The sequence below is a fragment of the Equus przewalskii genome, chromosome 23 (assembly GCF_037783145.1).
Source record: "Equus przewalskii isolate Varuska chromosome 23, EquPr2, whole genome shotgun sequence".
Taxonomy (NCBI): Eukaryota; Metazoa; Chordata; class Mammalia; order Perissodactyla; family Equidae; genus Equus; species Equus przewalskii.
This window is the reverse complement of record NC_091853.1, coordinates 8,622,594-8,637,274: the sequence shown is the minus strand read 5'-3', so window position 1 is coordinate 8,637,274 and position 14,681 is coordinate 8,622,594. Positions and strand designations below refer to the sequence as shown.

The window sequence follows — 14,681 nt, the reverse complement described above, 5'->3', positions numbered from 1 at the left end:
GTTAGCAATATAAAAATGCTTCTGTTATAATATTAATGGTAGCCAAAATCGTAAGTTTATAAATGGCTGATTATAAGTGTATTAAAAACATGCAAAGATGAAAAAATTGAATAAAGGCATGTCACCATTCTAATGATGGTTGTGTTATTTTCCATGTTTTTTAAAATGTATGCTTTTTAAAAAATTACCTTTTATAGAGTGACCTTTTGTGGGAGGAAAATTCTCGTCTATATTAATAAAATACATAGAGAGCTAAATGTTTCCAAATAAGAACCCTTAGTTACTATCACATAATCAATTTTCTTTTCCTGTTATACGTCATATATATGGCCAACTTAGGGAGTTAATGCACGAGTGTGTGTCATTAAGCCTTAGGGAAATATACAACCTGATAGCCTCCAAGAATCCCAAACCAATTTAGGATTTTTTGAGCTGGAGTGGTCTTTTGAAATTATTTAGTCCATGTTAGCAGATGGACTTCAGATTGAGTCTGTAAGGGTTATATCTGGCGTTATGATCTTTGATCCGTAACAGAACTTGAACTCAAACTCAGTTTGACTGAGTTCAGTTTCATTGTTCTTGCTATTGTATAGCATTACTCTAGACTGTATTTCCAAATTTCAATCATTTGGAAGGACCCCAAGAGCCAAACTAACATAGCGTTATAGAACATAAGATGGGAAGAATCTTCCAAATTGAGGAATCAAGAAAGGTCTCACGTTTGAGGACTGTGACAGCAGAGGGAAGAGAGTATACAACATGTCAAGCTGTGGATGCAAAGAAGTGCAGGGTTTGTTCACGTAGCAGGCAGTCCAATCTGGCTGAAGTGTGGGATGTGTGGGAGGATAAAAATTAAATTTAATAAGTTGCAGAAATGATTGTGATATTGTAAATAAGCTTTATTTAAAAAGGATTATCTGGCCTTTGGGAAAGTTAATGTTTATCTTTTTTTAAGTTGCAGACCCCAGCCTCTTTTGCACAAAGTGTTCAGGAACTAACAATTGCTCTCCAGCGGACTGGAGATCCAGCGAACTTGAACCGACTAAGACCCCATTTGGAGCTGTTAGCAAACATCGACCCTAGTCCAGGTAAACCTGAGGGAGATTAACAGACTACCCTATGTGTGCCTCAGTGCTGCTCAATGATTCTTGTAATTATCTTTTGTTACATTACTCTAGAATTTCTCAGGATAGTTATTCTAGATCTTTTCTACAGTATTTTAAGTTTCTGGCCCCAGTCTTGTCCATCTGTCTCTTTATTACTTCAATTAATATTTATTTATACTGTGCTGCGCACTTCACCAGGAAAATAAATTCTCTCTGGGATCCTTTATATTTCTTCTTCTTCTCATCACAAAACTGTGCCGTATTTTACCATTCTCATCTCTTTTGACAAAACTCAAGTTTTCTCATTTTTTTCTGTGTCATATGTCCTTAGTTGCATTTTCTTGGCCCTGTTTTTTCCTTCTGTACCGTATCTCACTCCATCAAATATCCTCTCTTGCATCTTTACTTTGTCAGCCCTTTTCATGCTCGTTTTCCTTGACCTGAAAATCACCCAACCTTCTATTTTTTGCCTAATACTTACATCTAAGATATTTTAGCTTGTATCCTGTTGCTGTCCCTGTGTTTATTCCTATTACTAAACTAAAACTGAACATTCACTAGTAATTTCCCAGTTTCTCATTTCAAAGTCTTCTTCTTAGTCCTAAAATTACTTGATTTGTCCTCAGCATTTGATAATGATCCTGACTGCTTCCTTGATATAGAATCTCTCTCGTTCCCTTATCTTTTTATAGCCTCATGGTTCTCTTCTGACCTATCTGATTGCTGCTGCTGTCTTGGTAGCTCTTGCCTCTCCTGCCCACTAGGGAGTAGACTGGTGTGTTCTTGGAGTTTTGTTTTCTCTACACTTTCTGTTGATGGTGATCATTCATTCCCAGTGTCAGGTATTATCTCTTTATAGATAATAGACTCCCAGATGTCTCTATCACTATATCTCTTCATTACTCCAGACCCAATTTCCCAAATGCTTTCTGAGATTCTTCATCATCTCCTCTATGTGTTTCAGAGTAAACTCATCTTTACTTGATACCTGCTCTTCCTCCTGTGTTCTGTCTCTGTGTAAATGACCTCATTCTCTGAGATGTGTAAGCTTAAAACCTGAGTCTTTTGTCTTACCTCATATCTTTTCTCCTCTCACTAGCTCTACATACTATTTCCGACAACAGGACCTATCTGTTCTTCTTTCACCATATCCCTGCATCCTGTGCCTATTAATACTGCCTTAGTGAAGCCCTCATTCCTTTTCCTGAGACTAAATGCTTTCCATTTTCCTATACTCTTTTAATTCTTCCCATCTAGTCTGCTTACTGCTGCAAAATAAATCATGTCTCTGATCCTAATGTCTGCACTCAAACTTTCAGTGACACCCCACTGCTTATAGAGTAAAGTTTGGAATTCTTGGCTATGGCATTCAGAGCCCTCTAATTTCTTATCAGCCTACCTTTGTAGATTTACTGCCAAAATTACTTGATCAGACCAGATCAGGTCTATTCCTAGAACACAGTGATTTTTTTTTCACTTCTGTACTTTGATCATTCTAGCAATCAAAAGATTGCTCACTGCCACGTCAACCACCAACCTATCTACCTGCATCTGTGCCAATATATTCTGCTCTACTTGTGTCCTAAAAGTGGATAAACCGTACTCCTAGCTAAGGCCACCCTCTCCTCACATACTGATATCATCTTGTCAAGTATATCCCTCCCATATCCTCTGTTTCTTAGATCATCAGTTTTCCTTCTCTACTAGAGTATTTGTATCAACATACAAACGTACTGTTATTCCTCTCATCATAACCCACTTTTGACACCATTTGACATTCACTTCTTACTCCATTTCTCTCCTTTTTGTAGCACTCTCTTGAACTCACTCCAATCAGGCATTTGTCTGTACCACTCAATCAAAACGCTTTTGATAAAGTCACAGATGACTTCCATGTAGCTAATTCCAAACGTCATTTCTTGGTTCTCATTGTATTTGACCTGTTAGCAGCATTTAACAGTGTTGTTTTATGATTGATGGTGTGTTTTAAAATCTGTGAAATACAGTACATCTAGCCCAGACCTTCTTTGTGAATTCTTTTGTATATCCACCTGCCTGCTCAACATGCAACAGCTCTACTTGAATATTTAATAATTTCAAACTTAATCTGTTCAAAAGTGAATTCCAAATCCTTCTGCACACACCCATTCCTGTTAGTGTCAACTCTATCCTTCCATTTCCTCAGTCCAAACACCTTGGAGATATGCTCAACTCTTCTTTCTCTTATAAGGCACATCTGATTTATCAGCATATCTTGTAGGCCCTACCTTTAAAATCTATCCAGAATCCCTACCTGTCACCTTTGCTGCTACCAACCTCATCTCTGTGGATTATGCAATAGCTGCCTATTTTCCGTCTGGTTTTAGCATAGGAGTCAGAGTGATTCTGTTACCCCTCTGCTCAAAAATTCTCCTGCACTTTCCATCATTCAGTAAAAGCCACAACCTTTACCATGACATCCTGGGTCTCACATGATCTAGTCTTCCTTTACCTCTCTCCAACCTTGTCTCCTACTCTTTTTCCACCTAATTCATTCCTCTCCGGTTTCATCACATGGATCATGCCAGGCATGCTCCTGCATCAGAGCCTTTGCACTTGCTGTTCCCTCTGCCTGAAATGTTTTTCTTCCAATCTGTCTGCATGGCACACTTTGAAACCCTTCTTTCAGGTCTTGAATCACATGTAACCTTCTCAAGGAGGCCTTCTCAGGCTACCCTGTCTAAAATTTTACACATACCTTCCCACTCCCCTTTTTTGCTCTGTTCATTCAACTCATCATTATCTAAATACTTCATATTTTGATTATTTATCTTATTTATTTTCTGGCTCCTCTCCTTGAATGTAACAGGGATTTTTTTCCCCCCTGAGGAAGTTTTGCCCTGAGCTAACACCTGTTGCCAATCTTCCTTTTTTTTGCTTGAGAAAGACTAGCCCTGAGCTGACATCTCTGCCAGTCTTCCTCTCTTTTGTATGTGGGTTGCCACCACAGCATGGCTGATGAGTGGTGCAGGTCCACGCTTGGGATCTGATCCCACAAACCCAGGCTGCCCAAGTGAATGATGCATGTGGAACCTAATCACTGTGCCACAGGGCCAGCCCCTGGAGATCTTTGTTTTGTTACTGCTTCCCCAGCAACTAGAACAATACCTGTGACTTAGTAGGTGTTCCAAAAAATACTTTTTTGTATGACTGTTCTCTTCACCTTCTTTACTTCTTCATTCTTTTTTCCTCTGGAAATCCCACGTGTCCTTCAAAGCCTAGTTCAAATGCCATCACCTAGAAGTCTTTCAGAAGGTCTCCAACAGGAAGTCATCTCTACATCTGTGTTCTCACTTCATTTTATATTTCTTTTAGAGAATATTTTATACTTAGCCTTATGGCTAGTTTTTCCTTTATAAAATCACAGTGCTGGTACTGGACAAATACTTATTAAATGAAGCAGAGGATGTAGAGCAGAGTTGCTTTATATAATAGTTTTTTTTTTTTAACTTTTTAAACATTCTGTTTACCAATACTTGATTTATACAGAATTTCAAAATAGACATTACAGGTGGCTGACTGTATCAATTTGTGTTTCGTCCATATTGTGTTGGTCTGTACAATATTTTAAATTTTTCAGGTGCCAACACTTAAAAACTGAGTAATTTTACATAAGAATCTCAAATTTCAGCTTTCCCTGGTATGTCTTTCCACCAGCTTTCCCTGGTGGTATATCTGGTACTGCTGGCCTTGCATCTTCACGTAACGACAGTCAGCTAAAGTTGAATTGTAGCCATAACTTCAGGTGTGAGACATATCTGCATTTCAAAATAGTCCCTATCACTCTCTCTTGTCATTTCCAATACTGAGGGTCTAATGACAATTGCCATTTGTTGGCTGGCCTACTTAATTCCTTTCTGTTACCTTCCTTGTCATTATTTTAGTTCGCAACCCCTCTTTAAAAGAATATGTCCATTCCCTTAAAATGATGTTTAGCTGAATAAGCTGTTACCTGAAAAGCTATATGAACCTTAATCTGATTTCACTGTAGTACCAGCATTAACGCCTTTATTAATTTAATATTGGGCAAAACATTGAATAGCATAGTTATAAAAATTCTTTTCTTTGTTGTGTAGATGCTCCTCCTCCTACTTGGGAACAGCTAGAAAATGGGCTGGTTGCTGTGCGTACAGTGGTACATGGGCTGGTTGATTATATCCAGAACCACAGCAAAAAAGGAGCAGATCAACAGCAGGTAAGAGAGACGTTGGAAACCTAAAAGTAAGCCACTGTGGGTATTCTTACAGACACTAACAGAGCCAACGAGATCACATGAATACTTTGAGACTGACTGTAGAAACCGTAAATTAGCTCAGTGTGGTTAGCAGCCAGTTACTGGATTCGCCTAGTAATTTTATCTGACAACAGTGGAATGAAATCATCTTTGTTGGTCTAATGTTGTGCTAGAATCATTTTTCATGTTGGATATAGCAGCATTTGATTCTGTGCTAAAAGTTATTTCATTTAGATAAAATTATTCTCTTTGGTTACTGTTACATTTCAGTTTGACAATAGGTATCACTGTCTAGGGCTAATGCTCTCTCTCTCCACTACTGTTCACATATTTGTAAAGGCTTCTTCTGTATTAGTAGTTTAACATTTTTCATGTATAATATCTGTTATGCCAGTGAGCCAAATTTTACTCAAATATTTTTCAATGAAATGTATAGCAGTACAATATAATAGCTTATGTTATGGCTAGAGTTTTTCATTTTACTCCCAATAATTTTGTTTTGCCATCTGGATTTATGTTAGGTTCACTAGATTTTTTATTTTGTAGTAGTAAGCTTGAGAAATTAAAACTTTATTAATTTATCTGGCTTAAGTAAATATTAACAATAGATTGTGCAATATTCCTTTAATCTTTGAGAGGCAAGAAATATTAAAAATGTCCTGCTAAGTAGAATAATACGGATATGATTTTCCTAATCAATCTAAGCACAGATCAGAGCTTTATTTTATGATTAAGAAATTAGAAACCTATTTTTAACTCCCTTTTCCATTAGACATCATGAAGAATGTAACAAAAATAATATTAACTTGTAAGTTCTGCTAATAAATGAAAAAATACATTAAATTTGATTTAACTTAGTGTTGTGTTTGATATCTCATTAACTCCCAAAAGCATCCTCCTGCCTTATCCCTGAGTTGTAAATAATAAGCTTCGTTTGTACTTTTGGGGATATTTTAAGTCCTTGGTATATTCTTCTGCATGTCAAGAATTGGTTACAGAATATTCTTCAGTGAAAGGGCCTATTGTAGCTTTGTGGTGTGTTATTAGGAAACTTAATTATAGGTATAGCTATACTGAACATTGTCCAAAACAAATATTAGAAGAGAGTTTAAACATTTGGAAGTCCTAAACCCCAGTGGTTTGTCCATTGTAAAATCTGGAAAGATCAGAGCCCTTATGAGATTTGATCAAGAACTTATATAGTGCTACATGTTTGAGAATTAATACCAACATATCAGAAAAATCAGGACTAAATTCCTTTTCATTAATTTATTTGTTTTTGGACCCTCTGAGACTTCAGACAAAATGACTTTCCAGGACTTTGCTCTGGCAGTCAACATAAGTGTGTGAATTAGTCTGAGTTACTCATCTAGATTATCAAGATTCTAAAATGGCAACGTAGAATTTACGTCTTTTCTTTTTTAATGCCTAATGTTTTAATTTTGTTTTTAGCCCCCACAGCATAGCAAATACAAAACATACATGTGTCGAGATATGAAGCAGAGAGGAGGATGCCCTCGGGGAGCCAGCTGTACGTTTGCACACTCACAAGAGGAACTGGAAAAGTAAGAGTGAAAGTCATTAGACTCAGCCTTCTCCTAGCTTGTTATAGAATAAGGTAGAATCATTAAGTAGAGTAATTTGCTGCCATTGAGAAATGCAGAAGGAGTAGTTGTATTCTCTTTATGGAAATGTGTATTCTCTTTATGGAACAGGAAATGTTTAGAAAGTAATACAGAATTTTAAAAAAGAAAACTGAAGCAGTTTCTTCAGCTTCCATTACATTGTGCCAACAAATAGGGAAACTATGCTTAACTAAATCTAGAAGTAAGTCATTTTCACTTCCCCCAAAGAATAAAAATTTTAAGGATTTTCATAAGTTTTAACTGACTCATTTTAAGTAATTGAATAATGCATTTCCAGTGGAAAAATTTGCCCTTTGCTCTATTCAAGAAATAATTTTATTGCCAGGCTAAGTTTCATACAGTTTCATAGATTCTTTCAAATTTCAAGGACCAGATAATTCCAACGATGTTAAATTTTCCAGCACATAGTAGAAAGAAAGGAAAACCTCTTCATTTTTTTAATAAAGCCAGTGTAATGCTAACACTAAATTTGACAAAGATAGCACAATTAAAGAAAACTGAAGGGGCCGGCTCCGTGGCCGAGAGGTTAAGTTCGCACGCTCTGCTGCGGCGGCCCAGGGTTCAGATCCTGGGCGCGGACATGGCACCACTCGTCAGGCCACGTTGAGGCGGCGTCCCACATCCCACAACTAGAAGGACCTTCACCTAAGATATACAGCTGTGTACAGGGGGGGTTTGGGGAGCTAAAGCAGAGAAAAAAAAAAAAAAAAAGATTGGCAACAGTTGTTAGCCCAGGTGCCAATCCTTAAAAAAAAAAAACAGAAAACTCAAGATCCATCTCACATATTGATATTTTTTAAATCCTAAATATTAAAACTTAGAATTCAGTACTACATTAAAATAGACACCATGAGTAAGTGCAAAAGTAGCACAGTATAATTACTATAGGTTAGAGAAGAAATACCATGTGGTCATATCCAAAGACGCCAGAAGGCATTTGAATAAATCCAATGTCCACAATAGGTCAAAATCCTTTAAGAGAACAAAAATATCATAGATACTTTCTCAACATGATAATTATATCTCAAATTAATTGTATCTCAAAGCCAACAGGATAGCATGATACTTATAAAATATTAGATTAAGTTTCGTTAAAGTCAAGAGTAAGGCAACATTTTCTCCTAGTAAGACTATTATTTAACATTCTGGAAGTAGTTGTTAATATAGGTAAACAAGAAAATAGCTGTAAAATCATTATATGGAAAAACTCAAGAGAAGTACCAGAAACAAAAGAAATGAGAATTTAGTGATGCAGCAAATCAAAAAATTAGTTTACAAAAGTGAATTGCTCTCATATAAACTAAAAAGGGAAACATAACCAGTTAAAAAGTACAGTAAAATTAAAGATCCGTTTCACATTAGCAACACCAACAAAAAAGAAGTACCAAATAATAATCTGATAAGAAATGTTCAGGAATTAGTAACCTACCTAGGAATGTAAGAGAAGAACTGAAGAAATGAAGAAACATACTGTGATCTTGAATAAAACTTGGCATTATAAAGATTTTATTTTCTCTTAAACAGTAAATTCAGTGAAATCCCACTTAGAATCTTAACATGATGATTATTGGAACTTAACGAAATCATTCATTTGGAATAATAAATACTTGCAAATATCCAGGAAAATTCTGAAAAAGGAAATCTTCAACAGAGACTAGGCTAATAACTGTTAACCTAAATTATGAGCTAAGGTGAAGATAAACACTGTGGTATTAGCTTAGGAGTACACAGATCAGTGCAGTAGAATAGAAAATCTAGAAAGCGTTCCAGATGCGTATAGGAACTTAGCATGTGTACTAAAAGTGGCATTTCACATCAATAACAAGAAAGATGGTGGTGAAACAACTGCTGTCCATTTGAAAAATAATTAGAACTGGATTCTGACCTTTCTACCAAAATGAACTATAAATGTATCAGATTTAAGTATTTAAGAAGGAAACCATAAGGTACTTATAGATTGTTGTTGTTGTTGTTGTTGTTACATAATCTTATAATAGGAAATGGTTTTTTGAGAAGGACAACCCAGCATCTATAAAGAAGAAGATTGATGAATTTGATTACATAAAATTTAAAACTAAGATATGGCCCAAACACCACAGTTTAAAAAAAAAAGACAGATTGGTGGGGAAATCACATATAGAGGGCTGATGTCACTAACATAAAATGAGCTGCTACAAATCTGTAAGAGAAGAACCAGTAGGTATGTGGATCATGAACATAAATAGGCAGTTCACAGAAGAAATACAAATAGCCGGTAAACATGTGAAACTTTGTTCACCTTCACTAATTGTTAAAGAAAAGCAGATTAAAACAAAATTTGATATTTTTGAGCTGTCAAGTTAACAAAAACTGATACTACCCAGTGTTTGATGAGATATTTAAAAAGACATTTATTATCCGTAGAAGTTATAATAGTTTTGGAGCATTATAACAATTTCCAATGTTATATTAGACTTAGCAATTCTTCTGGTTACTCACAGAAGGGTACAAGTACATGCGCTTCATTACCTGTTACTGCATTGGTTTAATAGCAAAAAATTAGAAACGACCTGCAATGTACTGATATAGGGAATATCCCAGATTACAAAGTGGAGGAAAAAAATTACTAAGCAGTCATATATGACCCTATTTCTGTAAATAATAGTCTTACATACATATGACTATTAAGCCATTGTATGGAGGGAAAAATCTGTATTATTATATACCAAATTAACAGTGGTTACTCCTGATGGGTAGTTTTTACCCCTAGAAATTTGTCAAACATGGGAAACTTTTGGAAAAATAGCATTAGTCTTATGAGGGTTTGTCTTTCAAATTAGTTTTTTAAATGCACTAACAGTTGCAAATAGATTTACTTTCATTATCGAGGAACAAGGATACTAGAGTCTGATGGCTTAATTTTTTTTGCTGTGGTGAGATTAAGAATCTACATGCCTTTAATACCACAGCATCTGCTAAAATTTAATCATTATTCTATATTGCTTATATTAACCCACTTTTTAAATGATTTCAGTTTTGTGTAGGCACGTATAACATCAGCATCTCTGAATCAGATCTGATACAAATTACTGTTCTTAGTTATTTAAAATTTTTAATGGAATAAATGGTCAATTTTTCTCAGTGCACGCTGGCTTTTTGTTTTATTCTTAATGTGTAATATAGGCTCACAGCCCAAAACATTTAGGGGGAAGCTAAAGTAAAATATTTCAGAAGCTGTCCTCTAAAGATTTTTCTACCCCCTCCTCCAATAAGTTTTAGAAGTAGAAATTTCAGTAAAAGTAAGTTATAGTACAAATATTAATTAGCATGATTTGTAATGTTACAAATACAGTCAGCCCTCTATATCCAGGGCTTCTGCGTCTGTGGATTCAACCACCCTCAGATTGAAAGGCCTGTGGTCGTTGCTTGTATACTGAACGTGTACAGATTGTTTTTTCTTGTCATTATTCCCTACACAATATGGTATAACAGCTATTTACGTAGTATTTACGTTGTATTAAGTATTAGAAGTAATCTAGAGATGATTTAAAGTGTACAGGAGGATTGCTTCGGTTATATACAAATACTATGCCATTTTATGTAAGGGACATGAGCATCCTCAGATTTTGATATCTGTGGGGGGCCTGGAACCAGTATCTTGTGGATACTGAGAGACAACTGTATTCGTTATGAGGAATTTTATACTTAGTGTGTTTTGCTTGAGATTTTATAGAACACATACACACACACACAAACACACAAAAGTTCTCAAGTTGATAGCTAGAGCCAGTGTTTCAGGAGAATTTCTAGAATATAATATGCTTGGAATCTTTTCCTTTTGTATCTGTTTCTTAAATAGGTTTTAGGTCTTGGTTTTGGTTTTGTAACTTTGGTGTGTGCCTTTGGTTTTTATGTAGATTTCGTAAAATGAACAAACGCCTGGTTCCCAGGAGACCCCTGAGTGCTTCTTTGGGTCAACTTAATGAGGTGGGCCTGCCTCCAGCAGCTATTCTTCCAGATGAAGGTGCAGTGGATCTGCCTAGCAGAAAACCCCCTGCTCTGCCAAATGGAATTGTGTCAGCAGGGAATACAGCACAGCTGATTCCACGAGGAACGGATCCCAGCTACGATTCTAGTCTGAAACCAGGAAAGATAGACCATCTGAGCAGTAGTGCCCCTGGATCCCCCCCTGACCTGTATGTTGTTTTTCCTAACTTTTACTTAAAGTTTCTTCTTAATAAACATAAAGTAGAGGGAAGAAAGGATAATCGGTGTTTTGTTTTTTAAAAAACTCATTTTAGGGGCTTTATATTGTTGTTTTTTCTATCTATTTCCTGTGCTAGTGACTTTTAAGACACAATTAGCATAGGTGAAATGAGATCAAAGGTTGCAAATTTTGTACAAGGAGAGACTGTTGGAAGAAACCAGTTTCCCAAATTGTGGCAATTCTTTTTTTCACATTTAGCAATTTGTGTACATTAGAAGTATTTTTGAGACCTTCAACTTGACTTGCAGAATTTTATTCCCATTAGGCTGGAATCTGTCCCTAAGAGTATATCTGCCTTACCTGTGAATCCACATCCTGCACCTCCAAGGGGGCCAACAGACCTGGCTGCTATGCCTGTCACCAAACCACTTCAGATGGTCCCACGAGGTTCTCAGTTGTATCCAGCACAACAGGCAGACGTTTATTATCAGGATCCTCGAGGAGCTGCTCCACCATTTGAACCAGCACCTTATCAACAGGGTAATGGTCTTTCACTGACGTCACTCACTTTTCTTAGGAGTTATGAGAACTATTCCAACTAAGAGTGATCATTTTTACAGTAGCCTCCTTAAGATTAAATTAATGCATTTTTTAATACTTTGGGAAAAACTTGAGATTTTATGTGCAACTAAATAGTACAAAATATATGAAGTAGCAAAGCTATTTTTATAGCCTTTTGCCCTAACTACTAAAAGCAGTTGTATATTAAATATGTTCATATATTTATAGAAATAACAAGTCACCCAAGTAGACAATGGCAATTTGCTAAGGCAGTATGTATTTCCTGACCAAAATTTTCTTCAAGCATGAATAAAGACTTTAATATTACAGTGAGTATAAATTAAACCCACACAGTACATTTTTCTTCCTTTCAGCTATCACCTAATATTTTTCTGGGCCCTGTAATATATATGAAAAATTGCAGCCTGTATACTTTTAGAGCATTTGTAGTGTAGAACCAATATTAGTAAAGAATAGAAAACTATTTATGAGAGTATGTATATGTATGTGGGAGTGTGTGTATGTATGTTAAAAATTAAGTGTTCAGTTATGGTAGTTAATCTTAGTGTGGTAGAAATTAACTACAAGACTCAAGGGAGGTGATTGAGAACTTGGGGAATCAAAAAGATTTTATGGGGCCGGTGGCTCAGCAGTTAAGTGCACACTTCCACTTCGGCAGCCTGGGGTTCAATGGTTCAGATCCTGGGTGTGGACATGGCACCACTTGTCAAGCCATGCTGTGGCAGGCGTCCCACATATAAAGTAGAGGAAGATGGGCACGGATGTTAGCTCAGGGCCAGCCTTCCTCAGCAAAAAGAGGAGGATTGGCAGCAGATGTTAGCTCAGGGCTAATCTTCCTCAAAAAAAAAAAAAAAGACTTTATGGAAAAATGCCCTAAATAGAGGTATTAGAAAATAGAAAGGAAAATTTACAAATGGATTGCAAAGAGAGTCTAGAGTCAAGGAAGAGTAAGGAGACTATTGTTAATGCAAGTGTGATTGCTGAGGCCTGGATTAGTATAGGTTAGAAAGAATAAGAAGGGATTTTAGAAAATAGACAAATTTGAAAAATTAGCCAGTTTTAATGATAATAGTAGGTGTGGAGAATGAAGGAGAGATGACAACTGAGGTTTCACAGATAGAATTCATATGAAAAAAATGTACACTGATTTTTAAACTAAAGTGTTGGCGCTCTCTGTCAGAGACGGTCTAGTGCTATTATTTTTTAACGTGGGATAGATTAAAGATGTTCATTTCCTTTTCCCAAGGCTGCCTTAATTTTGAATCAGAAATGTCTTCTCTACTTCCAAAAAAATAGTTTTAAATTGATATGGCATTATTAATACATGTAAAAATATAAAAGTTGATTCATATCTTCCTTTTGACCATCCGTTTCAGGAAAAACCTGACGACTTTTGTTGAGGTGACCTTAATGCACTGTATCAGTCAGAGTTCAGCTGCAGATAGCAGAAGGCATTCTAGCAATATGAAGCAGAAAGAGGTTTAACGCAGGGAGTTTAAGTGCCTCCAGAATCAGTGGAAATGCTGGGAAGGCAGGCTTAAGCCAGGCCGGCAGGAATGAGTCCCAGAACTAGCTGCGGGAAGAACCTGTTAGAGTGAAGACGCAGTAGAAACAGGAGACATCCGCCCAACCGCTACCTCCAGGATCGCGGCACTTGAGGCCAGTCTAGATCGGGAAGCTCTTGCTACGACTGTGGGCTCCAGAACTCCTAGAGCTGTGAAGTAGCTGCTAGGTGTGCACCAGCAGAATGGATCTTTTGTGTGCCACATCTCTTTCCAGTTAATTCAATTTCACACTCAAAACATGCAAACGAGTGATTTGTGGAATCTGAGCCTCAGAGAAGTGCAGTTTTTTGCTTTCCAGTATTTGCACTGCATTAACACACACCAGAAAGATGAGCAAACAATTGAGAGAGCCAGTCTACTATTGTAGGTTATAAATAGATTAGTTTTTTCAATGACTTTTAAGGATAATTTTTGCTCATTATTTTTCATAAAGCTAACCTGACTACATGAGCAGAGGGGAAAACTTCTAAAGAAATGAGTGGATTGTTAATTCTTTAGTTTTGAACTATTTTAAAAGGGAAAGTATTACATAGAAAAATAGGTTAGTTTATTGCTTTTGGTTCCTCTTTTGTGTTGTACAGGTATGTACTATACTCCACCCCCGCAGTGTGTGTCCCGCTTTGTCCGACCTCCACCATCTGCTCCTGAACCTAGTCCTCCCTACTTGGATCATTATTCACCCTACCTCCAAGATCGTGTAGTAAATTCTCAATATGGCACACAGCCACAACAGTACCCTCCTATGTACCCACCACACTATGATGGCCGTCGAGTATACTCTGCTCAGTCTTATGCAAGAGAAGAGATTTTCCGAGAAAGTCCTATACCTGTTGAGATTCCACCTGCAGCAGTACCATCGTATGTACCAGAATCCAGAGAAAGATACCCACAGATGGAGGGTTACTATCCAGTGGCTCCTCATCCAACTCAGATCAGACCTTCGTACATCAGAGTATGCTGTTTTTTTTTTCTTATTACATAGATTTAATTTGATTATTGCTTGCTGTGATTTTTTTTTTTTACCTTTTTGCCATGATAATAACTCTTTGATCAATTCTTTTTTATAAGAATGCTTCTCCCCTGTTTTTTGAATCTTTTCATAATTTGGATCGGTTATTACTTTTTTTTTGTTAAACTGTTAAAGGGAAAAAAAATTCCTACCCCAAACCCACTAACCCTCCTTAGTTTCTGAACTTTAGATGATTTTATTAACATTTCTAGATCTATTTGGAAGTTATGATCTCTGGCTAAGAAAAAGAAACTTAAATTTAGCTCTTCGGGAAATCCTGAGAGGGTTTTGGGATTTTCTTTTGCTTTGTTTTA

The 14,681-nt window shown here is 36.5% G+C and overlaps 1 protein-coding gene across 10 annotated transcripts in view; it reads left to right on the top strand.

The window, feature by feature from the left end:
- RC3H1 (ring finger and CCCH-type domains 1) overlaps positions 1 to 14,681 on the top strand; it is a 72,308-nt gene that overhangs the window by 45,038 nt on the left and 12,589 nt on the right. For 7 of the 10 annotated variants that reach the window (XR_011531961.1, XR_011531962.1, XR_011531963.1 and 4 more), the window contains exons 7-12: positions 956 to 1,088; positions 5,222 to 5,340; positions 6,832 to 6,944; positions 10,922 to 11,200; positions 11,537 to 11,751; positions 13,940 to 14,310. Coding sequence is in view for 7 of the 10 variants with exons in the window: in XM_070590919.1 (XP_070447020.1) it covers positions 956 to 1,088; positions 5,222 to 5,340; positions 6,832 to 6,944; positions 10,922 to 11,200; positions 11,537 to 11,751; positions 13,940 to 14,310 (1,230 nt within the window). In the remaining 3 variants the exon portion in view is untranslated. The remainder of the gene's footprint in view (positions 1 to 955; positions 1,089 to 5,221; positions 5,341 to 6,831; positions 6,945 to 10,921; positions 11,201 to 11,536; positions 11,752 to 13,939; positions 14,311 to 14,681) is intronic. The other 3 variants (XM_070590918.1, XM_070590916.1, XM_070590914.1) reach the window with 1 other exon arrangement.